At 40.0% G+C, this 26,641-nt stretch overlaps 1 protein-coding gene across 1 annotated transcript; it reads left to right on the top strand.

The window, feature by feature from the left end:
• Positions 1-74: 74 nt before the first annotated feature.
• LOC124120880 (WD repeat and FYVE domain-containing protein 2-like) lies at positions 75-25,861 on the top strand. The gene is made up of 12 exons (XM_046483776.2): positions 75-237; positions 7,720-7,787; positions 9,020-9,093; positions 10,871-10,925; positions 14,464-14,614; positions 15,480-15,592; positions 16,447-16,573; positions 17,054-17,159; positions 17,403-17,504; positions 19,743-19,873; positions 20,616-20,724; positions 21,489-25,861. Exons 1-12 carry the CDS (start codon positions 86-88, stop codon positions 21,513-21,515), a joined length of 1,215 nt encoding a protein of 404 aa, XP_046339732.1. The 5' UTR covers positions 75-85; the 3' UTR covers positions 21,516-25,861.
• Positions 25,862-26,641: the final 780 nt, after the last annotated feature.

Raw genomic sequence — 26,641 nt, 5'->3', positions numbered from 1 at the left:
TACTTTTGATTTTAGCGCCAGTCAACATGCGTCGCGCTTTCACGAGACTGCTGTCCTGCAAACAAGATCACGTGACGAAAACAAAATGGCGGCTGAAATCAAGCCAGCCGCTGGAAAACCAGTTGGAAATGTCAGAAAACCAATGCTTATAAACAAACTTGAAGGATGCAGCGACAGTGTCAACATGGCAGTGATCATCCCTCGGGAAGATGGTGTCATAAGTGTCAGTGACGATAAGTGAGTATGGTCAAATGACTGCCAAATCATCATCCCGAATGATATCAGAAACGCCTCCTTCCTGGCACAGTGCATTGTTTACGTTCTCTGTCGGATAAATTAGGCATACTCCGAGACGGATCTGTAATTCCAGTCAAATGAAAAAGAAAAAAGTGAATTTCTGGAGTATGTATGGTGGTGAAAATAAATATAATTCCTCCAGATTAACGTTTAGTTTCGTCATGTTTGAAAATATGATATGACGATGACAGCGTGTATATAATGTGTCAGTCATGATCATCTGACGATTGTTGTCTTTGTGTATACACGACCTTCAGGTCTGGGTAGCTTATGTTATACCCTAGACATGCAGCATGTACGGCTAACACCATGTCTGCAATGTTCATGTGTATATTGTTATTTTGATCACACTACTAGACAAAAGAATACAGTTACGGTACTGTAATTATGGTAATAGAATGATTGCAGGAGTGATAAACTTTGTTTCAACCTTATCCAACTCCATTATCGTTCTAATGTAAATGTAGACATTGTAAAACGTGTTTGTGTAGGATTGTAGACGGCAATCACAATAGCGTGTACAACATTAATAACTAATTACTAATAGTGGCATCTGGTATTACTCAACAGTAAATACTGTATCCTTCCTGATTTCTGCTGGGTTGTCATTACATGATAAAAGACTTGTGAAGATCCAGTTAAAGAATAGGTCTTCTGCAACCCATGCTTGCGACTATGCTTGTTGTAAGAGGCGACTTACGGGATCATTTGGTCAGGTTCGCTGACTTGGTTGATGCATGTCATTGTATCCCAATTGTGTAGATCGATGCTGATGTCAATCACTGAATTGTCTGGCCCAGACCCGATTATTTACAGACCGCTGTCATGTAGATGGAATATTGCTGAGTTGCCGCATTAAACACAAATACACAGACAAAACAAAACATGAAATTCCCCACCCTATATTTGTCAGAGGAGCCTGTGTTGAAGTATGGAAAGCAACACCACTATGATGCAAAATATCTATTTTGTCTTAAGTGTTAAACAAGTTTTATCATATAATGAGTGGGTTTCTTGGCAGGATAAAGCCAACGGATCAAAACGATATCCGTTGGGCTGTTGGGGTCATATGCGGATAGAGATACAAATATCAAAGGTCACGTAGGGATTACTTTTACTGTTCATAGACAAACATGGCATAGCCCTTGTTATTTTGCGATTGAGTCAGAATTAAAGGGGCACTGATCTAACGCAATTCCCCGGGACTGGTTGTTGCCTTTGTTATTGTTTTTTCCCAGTGAGTACCCGGATGTATAGCAGAAATCTAGACTAGTTCGCGACCTCTGCTGCGCCATTCGTAAGCGCATTAGTCACTTTTATGGATACCGGTAGTAATAAGGGCGTATGGTCACATTGATCAACAAAATGAAATACAGTTTTTGAGATAATAAGGAAATGTAGGTATCTTTGTGAGTAGCATCGGTAATGGTGACGAAGTTTTGATAAGTCACTTGCTTGGTAATTTTGCGATTTTCGTTTACACTATTTTGACTTGCAACACAAAGTAAATATTTCACCTGAGCATATGCTTTTTTTATAGTGTGTATATTTTTTTACTGTCAGATGTGTAACAAATTTATTAAACGTCTAAATATTCAGTTATTTTACAAAGTGACTGAAAAACATTTCCATCTGTATAATTATGACAACGAATTCCAAACATTTTGATGTCATCACCAAGAGACTGAAAATGTTACGTTGAAAAGTACATTTCTAAGTTGTTTGGCTTTTAATCCTACATAATAATCTGTTGTGGTGTTTGTAGGCCCTTTTGATCGTCTTGATCAATCTCGACAGATTTTTTAGTCAAAATGACTGAAATATTTACACATTTTATAAATTGCCCGAGAGAATCACATTTTACAAATTGACGGTAATATATACACGCTTACAAAGGAAAAGACCTTTGACAACAACGTCTATCGCGCATTGAAGAATTTCCCAACCAAGACGTAGAGAAACAAGAACGAATCGGTTCAAATGAAGAAAACAAAATGCAAATATCATAATTACAACCTACCAAATTTATGTGTATAAGTTTTAGGCAGCTTCCTTGTTCAAGGAATGTATCCGTGAATATCCACACAAAGGAACAATATCCCACTCGTCTGCAGCTGTACAAAGAAACTTATTCGATGTCATGTGTCTCAGTAACAATCAAATATTTTAAAAGATATATATCGTTTCGGGATATTATAACCCGTGTTCGTTTCTCAACTGATCACTTGGATTGTTTCAGGTGTTTTACATAGGTGTCAAGTCTCAATGGTCGGCTGAGAAAGCCCCCGTGACAACTATTTTCATAACGTCCACGGTTCCTAAAAATTCCATTGAGTGATAGACAACAATGATCAATCGACGTATTATCAGTTAACACTTTGAACAAAGTATGTTGTTTTTACATCGGCACTTCGCGCCATGGCATGAGTGTATTCCCTTTGTTTTAGTAAACCTAGACATGTAAACACTCACTGTTGACATATCCACTTTGCAAGATAACAGTGATTAATCAATCAACGTATTTTCTGTTAATCCTTTGATGACTAGGAACGATCCGTTGATTTACTAAAATAAGTAAATCAACTGATCATTCATCTCTTGCTGGGCTACCACGTGCATATTACATAACACACATTTCACCTCACTTCAAACCTGGATTTAGATTGAATAATTACCCCAGACACAATAAATGCCAAATGGGAACCTTTGTCAGGTAATCTAAGTGGTGCTACCACTAATTGTGCCCGTAATAAATTCATTAACTGAGCATCAAGTGAATGACGACAAATACACAAGTGTAGGGTTATACGAGAAAACGTGGATGACAACAAAGGAATAGTAATCGTATTATCGACGCAACCCGAAATCCGAAAATGCTTTCACTGCATGGATACTTTTTTTAGTATTAAACTATAACCATCTGGGGTATTTCCAAATGACGACATCCGATGAGCTCCCTTGTTCTTTTTGTCTGTTTGTTTAGGCTGGAGAAATTTATTAACATGCGCCCTTTGTCGAAATCTTTATAGATCACAGTTAACCAATCAGTGTTCAAAAATGCGTAAACAAATATTGCCTCCAGTCTCCAAGTTTATTTAGCTGTCCTTGCAGACGGTACCCCAGTCTCTGGTCACGCTCAGTTGCGTTGCGAATCATCCAGGTACTCACGGGGGAAAAACAATAACAAAGGCAACAACCAGTCCGTTAGATTAGTGCCCCTTTAACCATCTGGAATCTACTAGGATAATTGCTATCATTATCAAAAGAATAGTCTAATATACTGAAAATCAGCATCAAAGTGTGACGTAGCTAAGACATTTTACAAATTTGGGATTCTTTGGAGAAATAAATTGCAACAACATTACAAGGTCACTAGCCAAGCGAGATCACTTTCCATATCTGTGCTTGTAAACCTCTGCCGCTTGAAACCTTTTCCACAAATTAAGACAGTTGGATTTGGCCGAAATATGTTCGAATTGTTACCTTGTTTCATTTTGTCGCTGTGTATACATCTGGCTGCACTTCATAACGTTGTGACAGGAAAGGCCGACTGTCACCAACGTCCTACTGTGGCCGTGACATTTCATAGACTAGGGTTAGAGTAGCTTCCCTTTGATAAAGGGCAGTTACTCTATCTGACAGACCGATGGATTGCTGCGAAAGGCAAGTAAAAACAATTTGTGTTGGCAATTGTTGCTTTTCATGTATGAAGTTACGCCACTGTAAAGGAAACAGGTTTCAGTTGGAACTATTTTGGCTACTGTCACTGTCCAACTGACACATCACTTACCCACTAATAAATATTAATACGCGCATTCGAGGAAAACTTGCAATGTTTAGGTAATGTTTTTGAGAGATGGAAAGAGATTTTCGAGCACAGAATTGAAGAATGACATTATAAGATAATGGGGTTAGCATGGTTATCACGCTTGTGTCAGCTGTCTAATATCCTTTAGAATCCTGGTTTTGTTTTTGAGACAACCCCTACCTTCTTTGTTTTAATTATCATACCATAGATTAGAGCTTGGGCAGTTTGGTAATATACCCTAAACTAAACTAATAAATGTTTTCCCTCTATCTCTCTCACATGTCTCAAGTGTAAACAATTTGTATACATTTTCTACTACTGACTCCATGCCTCCGTGGTCAAGTTGTGGAGCGTCCGCCCGGAGAGCGGAAGGTTTGGGGTTCGATCCCCGACCGCGTCATACCAAAAGACATTAAAAGATGGTACTTGTTGTTACCCTGTCTGGCGCTCAGCATTAAGGGGCTAAAACAAGGACTGGTCGACTAAGAGTCTGTATACTGTGTCTTGAGTGGGGCATGGTATTTCACAAACACACACACGTACATGCACGTCGCTATATAAGTGCAATAATCTTGGACACAACGTTAAACCCCATTTCACCTAACCACCATGTCGTGAACCATGGCTATGGCTATGTATTTGTAATGCAACATACATCATGGGAGCAGTTGACAACAAATGCAGCATCATTTTGTTATTTTCTACATGTTATAAGATGCACATCTTGAATTTTCTCCAACTGACTTGCTTTTTTGGATAAGATGTTTTATGAAGACTACATTGTTATTATCATAACTGAGTCGCATGCGCATATTTCTATACTTTGTTTCACATGTTCAGACTTCCCTCATTAGTCTTAGAATAAATGTAAACTTGTTTTTTTCGTTCAAAGTTTTCTCCTGTACAATTGTCGATAGGCAGGGTTAGAAATTAACACTAGCCCACTAGCCCTGTAGCCCTAGGCTAGTACAAATTCCTCTAGGCTTGTACATTTTAACATTACAATTGTATTTTATCCTTACCCGGGCTGTTGAAGCTCTTGAGTTTAGTTCTAAGCCAGGATAGGACTTATTGTGACTGAAATACTTAAAACCACAGGTAGGTAGATCAGTCATTACTCGATATTTCAACAGCAACAGTCTGTGAAACATTCTCTCTTGTTTTATCGGGCAAAAAGCATTTTTCTAGCATTTCCGACAGTACTTTACCATAACTATGACCATGAAATACATAAGTTTTTTTATTGTGTATGGGTTGTATGATAACATGTAACCTATGGGACTGACCATTTGATAATCTGCAGGGGAGGAGTCTGGAATTTTATCCCAAAAATTAATTTGTCACAAATCTTCTTAACATAAATAATTATGCTTCAGGCTGTTGAGAAAGAAATAATTGTCTGCTACAATAATTGCATCATTGCAAAGTGTTTTTCTTAAAAATATGTTCAGACTCATTGTTTTAATTAAGAATCTATCTCGTTTTGCAGCTGTAGGTAAAAAGATATCCATACAAAACCCCAGCTCTCCCCACATGGGCGGTCTCCAAACTGGCAAAATATGTGTCCCCTTGGGCATGTTTGACCTCTGACCTGTGGCTTCCTGGGGAACTTACGGACATGTGGTGATCAATGATGGTGTATTGTTATACAACATGTAGTAAACTATGGTTATAATGAACTCCAAGGGACCACAAATTTTAGTTTGTTATGTGCGTAGTTCGTTATAAGCATTTCTACTGTCAGACACCTTTGAGCAAGTCATGTGACCACATCATGTGACTTGATAAATGACAAAAGTGTGCACTGTACATGTACTATGTTTATTTATCATACAGAACATAAGTGAAAACATGTTTCAATGACATACTGACACAAGTGTACCTTGCCTTCATTCGGGAAATGTCATCAGCGATAGGGGGCATGGGTGGCCCAGTCGTCTAAGGCGCCGCAATTCGCTGTGCAGAGTTGCGTCCCTTGGGCATGCCAGAAATCTATGATTGTGGGTTCGATTCCCGGTTCTTCCTGATTATGTTTCTAGGTTTGTCAGCACCATACCCGTGCTCGTGGGTTTCACTGAAGTGGTAAACGTCTGAGACCTGCATCACTTCGGGCTTTCCTCCCACATCCATCCGAGTGATATAACTGGAATAGAAGCAGTGTTAAACCCAACTCACTCACTCACTCAAAAGTTCTCATCTACTAGCATCACATAAATACAGCTGAAATACACACAAGGCCTTTACATGGGATAATTGTTTCCTTGTCGTAAGAGACGACTGGTTGATATATTAATGATTGCATATTTATGATTTTTATGGCTTTTTACTATCCCAGATGGCTAGAGCCAGTTGTCTCCAGGGGATACTAGTTTACTTACAACAAGTAGCTTCATCATGTTCAGCAGCCGTGACTTCAGAACCATGTGACACAGCAGTGCAAGAAATGAAGTCTTCGGACTGCAGTATTTGGATGTTGGACCCCCTAAAACATGTTTGTTTGTTGTTTAACGACGCACTCAGCAATATTCCAGCTATATGACAGCGGTCAGTAAATAATCGAGTCTGGACCAGACAATCCAGGGATTGACATCATGAGCATCGCTCCACGCAATTGGGATATGAAGTCATGCATCAACCAAGTCAGCAAGCCTGACCACCCGATCCTGTTAGTTGCCAAGCACAGTCGCCTTTCCCGGCAAGCATGGGTTGCTGCAGTCCTAGTCTACCCCGAACCTTCACAGGTCCCCTGAAACATGTTAAATGTCTACTGTCAACATTACTCATTTAAATCTAGGACCCATGCCCTGCATACTTAGAGTTTAAGTATACATGATAGTCAGGTTGTGTCCCACTGCTGTTATTGTTAGGTTGGCTGTACAGATCATGTTATGGCTTGTGATAGTCCATACTCACCCTATTCAGGTTGTGAAAGTGCCATTTACTAGGCCCAACTTGTCAGGCCTAGTGCATAACACTGCCAGTGCCAGACAAACAGAAAATGGAGGAAACAACATGTTGAGTAACCCCTTTGATAATAAACATGGGACATAAAGACAATTGCACCATCACCAGTGACGTTTTCAGTCAGTTTTAGTGTTGATATAATTATATGAGCTTTTAATTACCAAAATTAATTAAAGCAATATTAAAAGGAATTTTTAATAAAATTTATGAAATAAGTTACAAACATAAGTCCAGATATACAAAGAAGACTTTTTATAGCCAGACTGTGTAATTACATGATTAATTTGCGAACTTCAGTTTGGATTTGTTAACATGTTATTTCTGGTGTTACGTGATCACGGTATTGTCTTTCCTTTGGGGGGAAAAAACATCAAAACTCATTATTGCGTATATAATGCGCACCCCCTTCTACACAGCTGTGTTTTTTGGAAAAAAAGTGCGCACTAAACTCAGGAAAATACAGTATTAGCTACTATAATGAAAGAAATTATATTTGATCCAAACTTCTGAAAAATGTCACCAACTGCAATTATAACATGTCACACCTCTTTTTGCAATACATATATTATGGGAAGAATAATTATTTTAAGAATTAATTGATATTATCAGATGAATTTCGATGTCCTCTATCATCTGTGATGTTATTTCAGGACCCTGAGGGTATGGCTCCGCCGGGACACAGGACAGTACTGGCCCAGCATCTGTCATTCCATGCCATGTAAGTGAAAGCTGCGGCACTGTTACTTTATACACCGCTGATACGGGTACATTGCTACATATTAAATGTTTTATTGAATTAACCCTGTGTTGATTTGAAGTTGGTCCTAGTTACCTATGCTTGTCATCAGAGGTGACGAAATGGATCAGGGTTGGGGGCTTGGTTCTTCACTAGTCATTAGGGCTGGGACGGATAACTCGGGTACTTGGGTCGGGGGGTCCTTAGTAGGACCCGGGTACCCACAGGACTGCCCGGACCCTTGGTTAGTCACGTCATATGTTGTTTAATGACAAAAACTCTCTATAGCTCAGCGGTTACACTACAAGTTGCTAATGTTCGCATTTCTTTCTGACGATGCACACATTCCTTTTGACTTGTATATGTTTGAGTAAAGATAAAGCTTCAGTTAACTTCAGTGAATGCATCTGATTGTTTGATACATGTATCTTAATAGTTTTAGCCAGGGCTGCGGTAAAACAATTACCAATCAGACATTTTGTTCCCAACCCTTGAGACTTGCAGTTGGTACCCGGGTAGGGTTGGGTAATACGGGGTCGGGTACCCGGGTAGTAAATTTGGACTCAGCCTAGTCATCATGTTGAAATTTCCTCATTACCATATTAAGCATCCGGCTACAATAAGCGTGCCCTTACCATGCTTACCATCTGTGCATAATAAAGATTGTTTTACAGTAAACACATCAAGGTAGAAAGGTAAGTTAATGCCTTGCCTGAGACTTGGAAAATTGTTGGATCTTAACACAGTTGTCTTGATGAAGGTGAAGGTCTGGAAGTAATGTTTTCAGATTGAGAGTACATCATGATAACATTTTTGGAGCTTTGAGGAAATGGTAGTTGGCAGGCTGATCTTGATTTTGCAAATACATGCAAACACCTCTAGTTAAATCTAGTAGCAGACATCAAGCAAATCATAAACAGCACTAGACACTTTTCAACTAAGAAATGTTGGCAATTAAGGCAAACTAAAGTATTTATCTTTTGTTTGTTATCCACTGAACAAAGCCTTTGTGGATCATGATATTGATACCCCTTGATTTGGCTTGATTTTCATGTTGATATACAAGTAGCTATGCCATGTGTGTTGTGTATTGTGATTGTTGCAGCACAGGGATGCTGATATTTTATCACAGGTGGATACGATGTGTACTGCTTGTTGTATGGTATGCTGATTGTTTTCTGTGCATTTTGTCTGAAACTATGTGTTTCCTGTAGCTGAGGCAGCGTCACTGGATTTCAATGCGGAAACCAAGAAGATCTTCATCGGGCTTGATAACGGCACCATATCTGTGAGTAGTTGATGAGCATGTCTCGATGTGTAAAGGGTATCACATAAATAGAATACGACCTGTGAAGATCCAGGGTAGAATAGTTCTTCAGCAACCCATGCTTGCCGTAAAAGGCTACTATGCTTGTCGTAAAAGGCAACTAATGGGATCGGGTGGTCAGGCTCGCTGACTTGGTTGATGCACGTCATCGATCCCAATTGCGTGGATCGATGCTCGTGATATTAATCACTGGATTGTCTGGTCCAGATTCGATTATTTACAGACCGCCGTCATATAGCTGGAATATTGCTGAGTGTGGCGTAAAACAACAAACAAACAAATAGAATACTGTGACCTACAAATATGTTAAACATTTTCGTATACATTGAAATTTACATTTGGGTTCTTTCACTTATGTTTGTAAACATCACTTTTTATTAAGTAATAATACATTCTGAATGGAGACTGGACTTGTTTATTGGACTCTCAAAATGTCTGATTGGTTTCAGCAAATGTACCCATCCGTAACATTAGTTCAATGTTTATGTGTATGATCCAAGCACTTCATTTCAGTCATCCAGACATTTTTCTCACAGCAGTGAACATAATAGGCTGGCAAGATAGAAATTAATCAAGAACGTCTACTAGCCCGAATAGTGATAACATATAGCAATACCCCCCAAAATGCTGGAAATGTTACCAGCCCTAAGGATACCTTTAACATTGACAAAACTGGCCCGGGCTAGCAGACAAGTGCTAATTTCAATCCCTGGCTGGTATATCATCAGATACGTTATGAATGAATTGCCTGGTCCAATATAGAAATATGCGGCTCTGGGAATTGGACTGGGGATTTTTCACCTTAGCATATATGATATAGAGGAAGAATTTAACCTGGAATGTTTGGGAAATCCAATATAAAGCCGCTGTCTGATCAAGCAAATGCCTTAACTATGGTTCATGTCAAACAGCGGTGACTGAGAATGGACACTTCAGCACAATTAGACAGTCTTTATCTCTATGATAATAGTGACAGCATAACACATTGTATTTGATCGATCTATCCTCATATGATGAACCTAAGGGAAAAAGTCACATCTGCTTATCAATGTAGCAAGTTTTTTAGGTTTTTGGCCATGGAGATTTGACTGCAGTACCTCAGCACATTGGGGGCACGGGTGACCCTGTCGTCTAAGGCGCCGCGATTCGCTGTGCAGAGTTGCGTCCCTTGGGCATGCCAGAAACCGATGATTGTGGGTTCGAATCCCGGTTCGCCCAGATTATGTTTCTAGGTTTGTCTGCACCATACCCATGCTCGAGAGTTTCACCGAAATGGTAAACGTCTTAGACCTGCATCACTTCGGGCTTTCCTCCCACATTAAGCTCACACGCCGTGATATAACTGGAATACTGTTAAAAGCGGCATTAAACCCAACTCACTCACTCACTCACTTACTCACACCTCAACACATTACAAATACTATAATAAAGTATTTGAAATTAAGCAGGAAATTGAAAGTAAAGAGGTGCTTGTCATACACCTTATGTTAAACATGTTAAAAGTTAAAAGTCATTTAGGGGATTCAAATACCATAGGAGAGTTTACTTTCAACCACGAATATCGTCTTCTGTGAAAAGTGCCAAATTTGTAACTGGTTATTGCGTTGTGTAGGCTGTGTAGACATTGTAGAGCCCACTCATCCTGCAGAATAAGAATACTTGAGTGTACATGCTGCTGTTGTGGCTTGACTATCTGTTGAAAGACATGTTAATTTTGTGCTCTTTGTTCATCTTGCAGGAATTTTCCATAACAGAAGACTACAACAGACTGGCACACATTAGAGACTATATAGGTAATTCAATTGAATGTTCTTGTTCACCGAAGACCACCTCTGTGGTCTAGTGGATAGAGTGTCTGCCTAGAGAACGGAAGTCGGTTTGATCCCCAGGCGTGTCTTACAGATGTTAAAATATGGTACTTGTTGTTACCTTGCCAGGTGATCGATACTAAGGGGATAAAACTATTTCTTGCCTGTTTGGAGTTGGTATTATGTGTCTGAGTGGGGGTATCCATGTTAAACTGAGGCGTAATATCTAAGTGGGCTAGCACTATAAAACTGGCATTTGTCTGGACTAGTTCAAGCAGACACACACACACACCCATGCACACGTACACCTGCATGTCGCTTTATAAATTCAGTCTCTTGATGCAATGTTAAACCCCATTTCAGTTCCATCTCTTGTGGAGGGGCACGGGTGGCCCAGTCGTCTAAGGCGCCACGATTCGCTGTGCAGAGTTGCGTCCCTTGGGCAGGCCAGAAACCTATGATTGTGGGTTCGAATCCTGGTTCGCCCCGATTATGTTTCTAGGTTTGTCAGCCCCATACCCGTGCTCGTGGGTTTCACCGAAGTGGTAAACGTCTGAGACCTGCATCACTTCGGGCTTTCCTCCCACATTAAGCTGACACTCCGCCATATAACTGTTATACTGTTAAAAGCGGCGTTAAACCCAACTCACTCACTCACTCCATCTCTTGTGCACTGAATTGTTCTATTTAGTCCGCAGACAAACTGTAAAACAATTCTGGACACAGCAGTACTTTCATGATGTCCCTGGTGTATGCACTTCTTGTCAATGCTCGTAACAAAACAGACCGACAGGTGTTTCAGCCATCCTTTTCAGTGTGATTTATATGTCAAGGGAACAATGTTTTGGATGAACCATTTATGCAATGATGGCAATAAGTGTTTGTTGACAGCTGTGACACATACTTCATTTTACATCTGTTTCCATTCAGTATACCAGCTCACAGCTCACCTGATTCCTTTCATACAAACGTGGACATATCTGGTGTTGTGTATCAATTACAATACAATTATGATGGGTTTCTGTAATGAGACTGTCTATGACATCATAACCAAGGTGACCATATTGAGGGGTGGGGTGGGGTGGGGTGGGGTGGGGTGGGGTGGGGTGGGGTGGTGTTGAGGTGTGGGGGGTCACTGATGTTACATGCAAGGTAACCATGGTAACAGTGTTGAGGTGGGGTGTGTGACATCATAACCAAGGTGACCATATTGAGGGGTGGGGTGGGGTGGGGTGGTTTTAAGGTGTGGGGGGTCACTGATGTTACATACAAGGTAACAGTGTTGAGCTGGGGTGTGTCTGTGACATCATAACCAAGGTGACCATATTGAGGGTTGGGGCGGTGTTGAGGTGTGGGGGGTCACTGATGTTACATACAAGGTAACAGTGTTGAGGTGGGGTGTGTCTGTGACATCATAACTAAGGTGACCATATTGAGGGGTGGGGCGGGGGGTCACTGATGTTACATACAAGGTAACCATGGTTACAGTGTTGAGGTGGGGTGTGTCTGTGATATCATAACCAAGGTGACCATATTGAGGGTTGGGGTGGTGTTGAGGTGTGGGGGGTCACTGATATTACATGCAAGGTAACAGTGTTGAGGTGGGGTGTGTCTGTGACATCATAACTAAGGTGACCATATTGAGGGGTGGGGTGGGGGGTCACTGATGTTACATGCAAGGTAACAGTGTTGAGGTGGGGTGTGTCTGTGACATCATAACTAAGGTGACAATATTGAGGGTTGGGGTGGTGTTGAGGTGTGGGGGGTCACTGATGTTACATGCAAGGTAACAGTGTTGAGGTGGGGTGTGTCTGTGACATCGTAACCAAGGTGACCATATTGAGGGTTGGGGTGGGGTGGTGTTGAGGTGTGGGGGGTCACTGATGTTACATGCAAGGTAACAGTGTTGAGGTGGGGTGTGTCTGTGACATCATAACCAAGGTGACCATATTGAGGGTTGGGGCGGTGTTGAGGTGTGGGGGGTCACTGATGTTACATACAAGGTAACAGTGTTGAGGTGGGGTGTGTCTGTGACATCATAACCAAGGTGACCATATTGAGGGTTGGGGCGGTGTTGAGGTGTGGGGGGTCACTGATGTTACATACAAGGTAACAGTGTTGAGGTGGGGTGTGTCTGTGACATCATAACTAAGGTGACCATATTGAGGGGTGGGGCGGTGTTGAGGTGTGGGGGGTCACTGATGTTACATACAAGGTAACAGTGTTGAGGTGGGGTGTGTCTGTGACATCATAACTAAGGTGACCATATTGAGGGGTGGGGTGGGGGGTCACTGATGTTACATGCAAGGTAACAGTGTTGAGGTGGGGTGTGTCTGTGACATCATAACTAAGGTGACCATATTGAGGGGTGGGGTGGGGGGTCACTGATGTTACATACAACGTTACCATGGTTACAGTGTTGAGGTGGGGTGTGTCTGTGATATCATAACCAAGGTGACCATATTGAGGGTTGGGGTGGTGTTGAGGTGTGGGGGGTCACTGATATTACATGCAAGGTAACAATGTTGAGGTGGGGTGTGTCTGTGACATCAAATACCATGTGACAATATCTATTAGGGGAGGGGTTGGTGTGTGTGGAGAAACGGGTATTGGCCTCACTTTTGTAATTTATTGGATTGAGCTATGTAGCACAATATATTGTTCTTTCAACTGTAATTGGTCATTAACCTGAATAAAATTGGGCCAATACACTTTTCACAAATTTGTAGTCGCCATTTTTGTTGGACGTTGTTATGGTCATAACTCATGCATACACATTATGTATGCAGGAAGTTTGTCGCAGATTATGATTGATGGGGGAGGGATGGTGAGAGGGGTCACTGATATTAAATACGAGGTAGTCATGTTGAGGAAGGGTGCGTCTAAGACATCCTACACAAGGTGACAATATGTAAGGGGTCACTATTAAATACGAGGTAGTCATGTTGAGGTAGGGTGTGTCTAAGACATCCTACACAAGGTGACAATATGTAAGGGGTCACTATTAAATACGAGGTAGTCATGTTGAGGTAGGGTGTGTCTAAGACATCCTACACAAGGTGACAATATGTAAGGGGTCACTATTAAATACGAGGTAGTCATGTTGAGGTAGGGTGTGTCTAAGACATCCTACACAAGGTGACAATATGTAAGGGGTCACTATTAAATACGAGGTAGTCATGTTGAGGAAGGGTGCGTCTAAGACATCCTACACAAGGTGACAATATGTAAGGGGTCACTATTAAATACGAGGTAGTCATGTTGAGGTAGGGTGTGTCTAAGACATCCTACACAAGGTGACACTGTTGATGGGGGGACAGGTGGTGAGAGGGGTCACTGATATTAAATATGAGGTAGTCATGTTGAGGAAGGGTGTGTCTAAGACATCCTACACAAGGTGACACTGTTGATTAAGGAGGCGTGGTGTGAGGGGTCACTATTTATTACGAGATAGTCATGTTGAGGTGGGGTGTGTCTGAGACATCCTACACAAGGTGACACTGTTGATATCTCCATGTTTCAGCTCACCAGGGCCGTGTGACGAGTGTCAAGTTCACCCTGGGGTGTGAGTGGGTGTTGAGCTGTGGGAAGGACAAGTACTTCATGTGGCACTGCAGCGAGACGGGGCGGAGACTGGGCGGGTACCAGGCCGGGGCGTGGTGTCTGTGTCTAGAGTATCCTTCACACTGAGAACATCCGGAGGCTGAGGAGTTACAGCTAGTCTTGCAATATCAAAAATTACAACCTAGCTGAGGCTTTAAGGAATTATGAAACGTGGCTCACAATTGTAATGTTATTGATTGAACTGTATGTTTGGTTATGGTTGATTGTACCATCATCTGTGATTCAAACAGTTTACAGTTGACAGTTGTCATACAAGGGAACTGTTGGTTCGGCTGGTCTGACTAGGTGACTTGGTTCATTGTGTGTCATCGCATCCTGATGGCAAGGTGCAATGCTCATAATATCAACCACTGAAATGTCTGGCCTGAATTCGGTTACTTGATGTGATATAGCTGGAATATTTCTGACTGCTATGTTAAACAACAATCAGAACATAAAGTACTTTTAATTAGAGCTGTGTATTGGCAAACAAATTGTATTGCGAGGAGCTTCTGTTTGACAGTGTTTGACAACTGATTGTACATTCAGATCCTATGTTCTACATGCTACAGTAAATGTTACTCACCGTGGTCAGTTGCTGTCATTTTGTAGTCATGGATACAGGGGTGATAACAGTATGAGAGAAAAATCACTTCCATGTTTCCACTATATTGTCAATCAATTTCAAAGGTGACACATCATTTGTGAAATAATTTCTGTGTCGATTTTAGGTTAAACAATAGAAATAAGAATTAAATTTCTTATATTTGTTTTTACCAATATACCAGAACACAGAAAAAATATTGCAATACGTATATTTTGAAAAGTGTTTTGCATTATACCGGTAACACCGTGCAGTCCTACTTTTAATCAGCGAACAACACTAATTACTGGGAGTTGACTTCATTCCGTGGAAGAACCTTAACTCTGTGCTAGATTCGATGAACAGTCCAAGTATGCTTTTGTGGGTGATTACTCTGGTCAGATCTCTGTGCTGAAGATTGGACAGAGCAGCTTCCAGCTCATTGTCACACTCAAGGGACACTCAGGTCAGTAAGGAATGATGTAGCGTAATCAGTGTGATTAATAACCATGTTGCATTGCCATGGTAATAAGATATTGTCTCCATACATGACCGCGAGGTCAGTGCTGTATGGTCAAACCATTATGGGGGTGGTCAGTATTGGAACAGAATTGGAACAGTTGGTTAGATTTCATGACTTTGTTGATTGCGTGTCATTGTACTCTGTTTTGAACATAGTTTCAATCACTGGTTTGTCTAATCAAGACTTAACTATTTCCAGGCCACAGTCACATAGCTGAAATATTGCTTACTGCAGTGTTTAACAACAAACAAACAAATGTGAAACAAATCTGTTTCCCATGTACTGGCAGACTGTAGCAAAGTGAAACCCATATGGCAAAAACTGGAAGAGTGGCTATCAGATGAGATTCAGGTTAAACTCAAATTAACAAGAATAAACATTCTGCTTGGATCTGATCAGCGACACAACGATCCTATAAATGTAATTATCTTACTTTGCAAATTCGTAATTTTTAAATATAGATATTCAAAAAAGGTACCAAACTTCCAGTTTCTTAAAAAAGAGATTTACAAATATTACATGCTTACAAAATACACAGCTCTCATAAGTAATAGTATCGATAAATTCTACAAATTTTGGTCATCTTGTCATCTTTTGTTTCCCACATAATAATTCTGTCCTCAACTTTTGTTTACTGCCTATGTATTATAGCCCATGTGTAAAAATGCAACAGAAATAAAGTTCCTGGAAAGGGCAAAAAAACAAACAACAAAAACACAAACACAAAGAAAGAATGAGGTACCTGGCATGAGGCCTGGGAAAGATGTGACTGATTGCAAAACTTGGTTGTTGTACAGGAAGTATACGCTGTATGGCATGGGACGTCCAGCGGAGTCTGCTATTTACTGGGAGCTTCGACCAGTCCATCATTGTGTGGGACATCGGGGGGAAGAAGGGCACAGCATTTGAACTGCAGGGACACCAGTGAGTATATCGCAGTTTATGGGGAATACATGATTGAGGTTGATGAATGGGTACCCGGTAGGATAGGATAATATGAATTAACCTTCTAGCGCCTCATTAGGCAGCTTGGGTTGTATACTCACCAGGGAGCTTAGAAAGAAATTTGAGTGCACACTGATCCATTATTATTATTATTATTAGTAGTAGTAGTAGTAGTAGTAGTAGAAATTTAGTGCACACTGATCCATTAGTAGTATTAGTCGTCGTCGTCGTCGTCGTCGTCGTCGTAGTCGTTGTAGTAGTAGTAGTAGTATAATTCATTGTCTCTCAGGGATTACTGACCTTTGTAAGGTGACTATGCTTGTCGTAAAAGGCAACTCAGGGTGTGTTCCTAATTCAAGCATGTAATCAAGAACAATTGGAAAAGAAATCTACATCAGATAAGCACTAGTCCGGACTAGTGACTTTAAACACCCTTTCATCTCACCTTTAACGTTTCAGTGACAAAGTACAAGGCTTGTCGTATGCCATGGGGGCAAAGCAGTTAGTGTCAGGGTCCGATGATGGTCTACTTGGGATATGGCAGATGGATGTTGAGAGACTGGAGGTAAACCTTTGCTTGTTTGTCATTGGAATTCAAACTAAGTGTTCACATTAGAGACACTATTTCACCGTTTTGATGTAGCTGAGCAAGCAATTTCTTTTCAAGATGGTTAGTTCTATCTTGTTGATTATGTCACTGTTTTGAATGTTTCAACTTGTTATACAATTGCAGATCAATTGCTTGTAAAACAATTCCCATACGTGTGGTCATTGTATAATGTTCAGATGTAAATCTTGTTGTTCACAGACGCCGGAGTGGAAGGAGAGTGATGTGTGTCAAAAATGTGGTGCACCATTCTTCTGGAATGTCCGCAAGATGTGGGAAGAGAAGATGATAGGAAACAGACAGGTCAGTATTATCAGTGATTATAACATAGGAAACAGGTCAGCATTATCGGTGATTTTAACAGGAACATGTCAGTATTATCAGTGATTATAACATAGGAAACAGGTCAGTATTATCTGTGATTATAACATAGGAAACAGGTCAGTATTATCAGTGATTATAACATAGGAAACAGGTCAGTATTATCTGTGATTATAACATAGGAAACAGACAGGTCAGTATTATCAGTGATTATAACATGGAAACAGGTCAGTATTATCTGTGATTATAAGATAGGAAACAGACAGGTCAGTATTATCAGTGATTATAACATAGGAAACAGGTCAGTATTATCTGTGATTATAACATAGGAAACAGGTCAGCATTATCTGTGATTATAACATAGGAAACAGGTCAGTATTATCTGTGATTATAAGATAGGAAACAGACAGGTCAGTATTATCAGTGATTATAACATAGGAAACAGGTCAGTATTATCTGTGATTATAACATAGGAAACAGACAGGTCAGTATTATTAGTGATTATGTGTAGGATATAGCACGTCTAAGGGTTTTTATGATCTTTATAACCTGCATCAACGGGATAAAACTGATGGGCGTTAGCCCTGAGGTTTTATCCCAAGGATACGTTTTTTAAATATCATAAAAACTCTAGGGGAAGTGTTTTATCTAACTTATAAACATAAAAAAGAAGCTTTGTCAACATTTTTTTGTTTCAACCATACTTTCAATGAACATAAGGAAATGGGCGTAAAAATATCTGTTGCTGGCATACGATACTTACAAAAGACATTCTCAAAAGCATTGTGATTTATCAGCGCCACTGCAGCCTAGTGGTACACTCACTGGGCTACAGACACAAAGGTTGCGTGTTCGATCCACGGGAATATAAAGAAAACATTTGTCATTTGATTTACATTGTGTTAAAATGCAAAATACATTTCTTGCGAGAAACATTCATATGTTACAATCTAAACCGAGGTTTATTAATAAAATATCTGGGATATTATCATGATTATAACATTCCTGTTTATGAGATTTAACCCTACTGGAGAACAATAGAATGATGTCACTAGAGGTCTATAAGAAATAGGAAACAGACAGGTCAGTATTATCTGTATTTGTGACCAGGAAACAGACAGGTCAGTATTATCTGTATTTGTGACCAGGAAACAGACAGATCAGTATTATCAGTCTTTATAACACAGGAAACAGACAGTACGATATGATTGTGCTACAGGAAACAGACAGGTCAGTAGTATCAGTGATTATAACACAGGAAGCAGACTGGGCTGGGTCTAACATAGACTTTGCAGTATTATTAAGCATGAAAGTCGAACAGTCGTTGTCACAACTAATAGAAATGTGAGAAGTACCTACAGTAAGTGGACATAAATAGTAGAGATTGTAGCAGGTTTAACCTTTCTTTATGTACTAACATGCATGTAATTTCACATGATAGATTTGTTAAATTTGTTTTTCTCACCTTAATATATTGTCAGTTGACCCTCAATTGCGTGGGTAATACAGCATGTTGGATAAATCATATCAATCACTGGATTGTCTGGTCCAGACTTGATTATTTACAGACATGTTTCGTTTCTGGAGCAGAACTCAAAAACAATGAGCGATATCTTATCCAAACTTGGCACACAGATAGGTCTAGTGGTGAACTGGTGCCTTTCGATAGTCTGAGATTTTAAAAACAAAACATTTTTTCGAGTTTCCATGGCAACAACTTTGACTTAGACTGAAAATGGCGTTAGTGCTCCACACAACCTGTCATATTGGCAAGGGATATAAGTATTTCATGCTTGTTTGAACAAGGTGTGGTTAGACAAAGGACTAAACAATATTTTAGAGTATCAGAAGTTGAAAATGCACCCAAGCTAAAACACATGTTGATAGAGACCCGTGAAGATTCCAGGGTAGAATAGGTCTTCAGCAACCCATGCTTGTCGTAAAAGGTGACTGTGCTTGTCGTAAAAGGCGACTAACAGGATCGGGTGATCAGGCTCACTGACTTGGTTGATGCATGTCATCGATCCCAATTGCGTGGGTCGATGCTCATGATATTAATCACTGGATTGTCTGGTCCAAACTCGATTATTTACAGACCGCCGTCATATAGCTGGAATATTGCTGAGTGAGGTGTTAAACAACAAACCAACCAACCAACATGTTGATAGAAACAAAGACAGTATTTCCTGGCTGGTAGCATGTTGGTCTGAATTGTTTCAGCACCACTGCCGGAAGTGTGGGAAGGCGATGTGTGCCAAGTGTAGCAACTCCAAGTCCACCATCCCTCCCATGGGATATGAGTATGAAGTCAGGGTTTGTGACGAGTGTCTACCCACCATTACAGATGAAGAGTAAGTTGCTACTTTCGTTTTCCTCAAGAAATAGGCATTGATAGGTTAATATCATGGCTTCTACTTCTTGAAAATTAGACCGCCTCCGTTGTCTAGTGGTAGAGCGTCCGCCCGGAGAGAGGAAGGTCCAGGGTTCGATCCCCGACCGCATCAGACCAAAAGACGTTAAAAGATGGTACTTGTTGTTACCCTGTCTGGCGCTCGGCATTAAGGGGCTAAAACAAGGACTGGTCGGCTCGGAGTCCGTATACTGTGTCTGAGTGGGGTATTCATGTTAAACTGTGGCATGGTATCACAGTGAGTTACCACTGTAAATCGGCATCAGTCCGGACTAGTACAAGCAGCCACACACACACACACACACATGCATGCACGTTGCTATATAAGCAGTGATAAGTGCAATAATCTTGGACGCAATGTTAAACCCCATTTCACCTCACCTCTTGAAAATTATATTTTTTTAAATTATTACTTGTTCCTTTTTCCAAACGAGGTCTATATCTTATGTCAATATGTATCAGTTTGATGCTGGATTGTATTATTCTTTAAAACTGATCCTTTTTAAATCACGGATTGTAGGATAATTGCATTTGATGAAATGAATCGAAATGGCCTATCTTTCTAGTATCATGTATAATTCTATCTTGAGAGTGTATCGACCCTTAATTTGCCTGGTGCCGACTGGATGGTGAAGTTGTCATGATGTAGCATTAATAGTACTGACTGCCTGTTTCCTCCCTAGTCGGGCGCCACTGGCGACATTCCATGACATGAAGCACAGCATCATATACATGCACCTAGACGAGGCGAGGAAACGACTGCTGACTGTAGGAAAAGACAGGGTCATGAAGGTGTGTGGATTAAAGAGAAAGCTGTCAGATTGCTATGTATTTGATCAATATTAGTTACCAATGTTGCTGACAGATTTATGGTAGTAACTTAATTCCTAGGGCTGGGACGATACACCATCTGTGTGATCTGATAAGTATCACGATACCTTACTCACGATCTGATTCGACCCGTGAAGATCCGGGGTAGAATAGGTCTTCAGCAACCCATGGTTGCCTTAAAAGGTGACTCCTTGCTGATTTGGTTGATGCATGTCATCGTATTCCAATTGCGTGGATCAATGCTCATTGTCTTGTCCAGACATATAGCTGGAATATTGCTGAGTGCAGCGTTAAACAACACACAAACAAACAAATACGGTCAAATTCATGTGACAATTCTTGCATGTATATCTTTCATAGACAAGATGGTCAGATACCTGCCACACTGACGATTTACAGTCAGCAGGGCTGTATTGCCATCATCCTCCATACTGCTTAGGATACTGCAATAAAATTGTTCTGCATATCTGAAGCACTAGAAGGGCGGTAACTCTATGCCAGCTGCGTTGATAATATTCAATTATGTAGTTGTGTGTGTGCCAGTGTCAGTTATGGCACAATGAATGAAAACATTTATCTTGAAATATGAATTAAATTCTTGTTCACAAATGAGAACGTGACAGGCGTCTTATATGTTCAGTGAGGTGTCGTGTTAGTGCACCTGTTTTATGATACACCCTGTCATACAGCATGTTGGATAAATCATTGTGTTGTTTTATTTCCAGCTGTGGGATTTAGGCAGTGTTCTCTAGCCCCGGACTAAGGGAAGTCCTAGAAGTCATCAAGTAATGTATTCATCCTGACAGTGTGTCTGTCCAACATGATGTAGCTGCTACTACAGCACTTGGACGGTCTGCTCAGTAGCAGGTGCTTGGTACTTGCCCCCCAGCACCACTGTAGTTAGCCTCTTGGTCGCAGGACTCCTGGATCTGTTTATACTGTACAGTAAAGACAATGTTTCCCAGTATATGGACCTTGATGTTGCCCCTTTTAACTTGAACAAAAATCTTACCTCTTTTTTTTCCGATTTTATCAAGAAACTGGCTCCATTTATTTTCATGAATCCCCCAAATTGTTTATTGATCATTACCGGTATATGTGCCCTGTGATGTATTGAGTGACCAGGGATCTGTCTGGAGAAACCTCCTGTATAGTTTATGCCAGTCTGTAACCCTGCAGGAGCTGGTGCTTATGGTCTACGAGATGATCACTTGATTAAGGTTAAGTCATGGCTTTAGGTTTGAGATATTCTGACAAATACCAGTGCAAATGATGAAAAGGTTCAATTGGAAATGACAATGTTAGTCAGCAGTTTCAAATGTTACATTTTCTGTACATCAATTACTCCATAACGCCAACAATTCTAAACACATATGCATTACCTCTCGAGTTGTGAGACGGACATGACATCACACTGGAAGGCTATGATGCAGGATGAGAGGTCATAGGTTTCCATGGTAACAGATGGTGGACAGAATGTGGAGAGAATCATCAACTAAACGGGAAGGTCCTCTGATGTGACATCCAATTTGCCAAGCCGGATGGCACATGTTTTGTATTTTAAAATTTGCGATTTACTAAACAACAAAAGTATTCATTTGAAGTGAAAAATCCAGATTTCGGGTATCAAATCCCATTTGACACCTTTTTGTCAGATTGTAGCATATACCCATTCGTTTTACAATGGTTGCTTTAGTCTTTCATCCACAGTGCCAATGGCTGGATAGTTCAAGCACCTGCAATGGCACCACACCCACCATGCTGCATGATAAGCTTAAGTCATCAAAACTAGCAGATTTGAAAACCGGTTTACCAGAATTATATATCATAGCTTACTTTCAAAATCTTTTGTAGATCACTAAGAATATGTAGTATCATCATGTATGCATATTTAAAGGTAGTAACGTGACCTGTATTGATGGAAGATCAGTTTTGTCACTGACTGTGTGCATTGCATTGTTGTAGTTTCATGGCTCCTATACAGGGATCTGACACAGGCTTTAAAGTTGGTGCATGTTTTTATTATGCAGGGTAGCTGGCTGCACTGGGTGATAGCCGATGTCACCATTGACTTAACCTGATAATTAATAGGTTCAAACTGGAGACATGCATTGAAATTGTAAAAGTTGATTAGTTTTACGGCCCATGTAAAGATTGTATGTTTATCAGAAGGGCTTGACTCTAGTAGTCAAATCAGCTTCAGACATTACAACATGATGCACATAGTTAGTGGGTGCATTCATTTCTGTATGACGTATTTGTTGTGACATAGACTATTTCCCTTAAACACAGTAGAGGCATGATATTGATGGGCATTTCGTCCTGCTTGCCATAGAATACTCAGTGATACTGTATTTTGTGTATCCTGATAGCCCCATTTACTGACCGTAATAAATGTGACGTATTGACATATTGACATTTCCTCATTTAGAATTACAAAGGGAGATAACTATTGACTCTGGAGGTTGTTGAACAGGTTCTAGAGTCAACAGATGATCAAATGACTTTCACTACATTTTTTGCAATTATGATTCTAATTAGATCTGTGTGGAGCTGTTTCCAGAAGTAGGCGCTAATAGTTCACAGAGTTTTGCTCTAGTCATACGATAAACCTGTGCATATGGCTTACTGATAGGGCTGGAACAATTCACTCAAGTCACAGTACATTATACATCACGATAAATCATACATGCATGATAAATTACACAATATTATTATTATTATGATGATGATGATGTTATTTTATTTTTTTATTATTATTATTATTATTTTTATTATTATTATAACACGGAACACTATTCTGAGTAACTGCGTAAAATATGATATGACTAAGGCTAACAAAAGCTGAATATTTTTTCATTAATCCCTTTCAGTGTCAAGTGCTAATTCAATGCCAGTACATGATCAGATTGAATAATGGTACATACGATAAAGGTAAAATGTCGTCTACCAGCTGTTTATAATACCATTGGATATATTGGTTCAGTGATGAGTCGTATCATGCATGATATCGCCTGGTATGATGTTGCTATGGACTGTTACATTAGTGCATTGTTTCAGCACAGCGTGATTACAATTTTGGTTGAGCTTTTAGTTTGGAAACAATGCAGGGCTCCAGATAATTTTAGCTGTGTCACACTTAGTGCAACTCACACATGTATCACTGTTACGAGCTTATGCAATATTTAACACACTTTGGCCATCACTTGGATGGATACAAATTAGAAGTCCCCTGATAAAGAGTTTTAAGCAGACTTATGCTTTAAAAAGGTTCAGTCACCAGTTAAAAAATACTCAAATGGACTGGATCTAGGGAGAGAAGATATTGAATACCCACTGAAAACTATGACTACCCAAAGTGAATGATAACATCCATGTAAAGTCCTTCATAGTACTTAGTTGCATTGTTCGCTGCAGAAGAAGGGGGCAATGGGGTAGCCTAGTGGTTAAACCGTTCACTCGTCACACCGAAGACCCGGGTTCGAATCCCCACATGGGCACAATATGTGAAGGCCATTTCTGGTGTCTTCCACCATGATATTGCTGGAATATTGCTAAAAGCGGCGTAAAACCAAACTCACTTACTCACTGCTGTAGAGGTCATGTATACGCCATGCCTGCATTTTGTCAATAAATAATGACCTGTACACACACACAGGTATGCAATCTGAAAGGCTACATTGGATAATTACACAGTTTTGTTATGCTGTTGGATTTATTTTTTTTCATGCATATTTGTACGTAAGCAACTTAATATTACTTAGGTTATGGTGATTTATTCTGTGTATTTTACGCAAATGCACAGGTTATCTGGAGCTCTGACAGTGTGCCTACAGATGGAAGAATTATGAAATCACTTTACCCTGTGACCATTTATCAATGTATTGACTGCAGTTTGATGTTATTCCATGTAGCAAGAATCTAGTAAGGTGTTTTGTACATACCTGCAGCCTATAGCCAGGGACAGCTAGTGAACAAATACTTGTCAAAGAAATATAATGGATAGTGCATGCACAAGGAGTGAGAATGTTGTTGACATTAAGACATGTTCGACAATGTTTGCTTCTCCATAGAAGGCAATTTAAAACACTTCCATGAACAATACGTATGTGTACTCAGACTGTCTTGTACAGAGAGACCCTTTTGATAAGGACACAAAGTCGTTGCTGTAGTCATTTGGATAAGGAGTTATGGAGGCATCTCAACAGGAAATGTCAGTTAAAAGTCCCAAACTTGGATAATATTCATTTATTAATTCAGGTTGTAAGTATAACTGATATTTTAATATTTTAGCTTTGATGTGTATTTCACAAGACAAAATGCATCAATACTGAGTTTAGTATTATTGCAAAGTTGAATGCAAGGTCCAATAATATTTTAGAATATAGGCCTTATAAAACTTCCGAATCTTGGACTATTTCATGTATTTGTATTTGACAATTGGGAAATATGCTGTTCATAGTAAAATCTGCTTCACCATCTAAATAATGGAAGCAATTATACCTTAATCTCAGAAATGATAATTTAAAAACCAGAGGCCACGTCCAGTTACAGGCATGTGGGCAATCTGTTTTTATGACATCAGTGAAGGCATACACAGGTGTGATGATCTCTCCCACCAATCACATGGAAACTGTGCATTGTCGTGTTGATAAGATCTCACCTGGCGATGTCACGGAGGAAGCTCTCAGTTAGTGATGTCACGGAGGAAGCTCTCAGTTACTGATGTCACGGAGGAAGCTCTCAGTTAGTGATGTCACGGAGGAAGCTCTCAGTTAGTGATGTCACGGAGGAAGCTTCCAGTTAGTGATGTCACGATCATTCATTTATCCAGAAAGGTGTCGATCTATTAGACTTTGCTGGAGTTACACTGTCTGGATTATCAGGGCTTCGCTGCTCTAGTGTACATGTATGTTACTGTCACTTATTGTGCTATACTAATCCGCTGTACATATGGTTACCATGGTTACATACCTTTACATGATACACTGTATAGGTACCTTCCTATGTCACTCAAACAGCTACCGTGTCCAAGACATGTTGTTCTGATTATCAACCTGCTTTAACTTAAAGGTAGAAAAATTGTTTTACCTGAAATTTTTTTATTTCATTTATCATGTGTAAGTCTTACGACCAGAAAATGAAAATTGACACCTGGCAATATATACCAAGAAATTCTGGTGACGAAATATGTAAGACCATCTGCCTCTTCAGTTATTGAACAGTGAAGAAATTGGGTAATGTTGTTTCCATAACAAAATACAATTTGTGACCAATATGTTGGATTTTGAAACATCACGTCAATAGATAATATTTGCAGATGGATTACGCTGTTAGAAGTCATGCCGTCAGAACCGCATGTTTAGGTTGTATTTGTTTTGTGTCGCCATGCTGTCTTACGATCTTCATGAAAAAGAGATTGATGTACAATATTTCCTGTTATTGAATGTGTGAAGATGTGTTTCTGTGTATATGCTTTGTGATAGTAGTACTATTTTTACCTATTCTATCTCCAAAATATTGATTTCTTGTGTGACAGAAGGAAATACCATTCTAACTTTGTTAAAAAGATATATTTTTGAAATAACAATTTTATTTTTTCTCCTGGCTTTTAGTTTTTGTAAAATTGGTTCAACTGAATGATATGATGATCTACTTCAGGATACATCGAAGACATTTCTGTCATGTGCAGACTTGCCAGGGTGCCCTCGGGGACATAGGAAACGTGTTCATGTCATTTTTTGCTTTTTGGAGTTTCTGCTCTTGCTACGATATTTGATGTTTGTCGGTGGAGAACCCTTATGCAAACCCCAGAGAGATTATTTCTGTTGTACGTCTCCTGCATTCAGTCAGTGAAGCTTGTGTAGATGTTATTGAC

The sequence above is a fragment of the Haliotis rufescens genome, unplaced genomic scaffold (assembly GCF_023055435.1).
Source record: "Haliotis rufescens isolate VD_foot unplaced genomic scaffold, xgHalRufe1.0.p SCAF_9, whole genome shotgun sequence".
Lineage (NCBI taxonomy): Eukaryota > Metazoa > Mollusca > Gastropoda > Lepetellida > Haliotidae > Haliotis > Haliotis rufescens.
The sequence above is the reverse complement of the archived record's forward strand: the minus strand, read 5'-3'. Positions and strand labels throughout refer to the sequence as shown.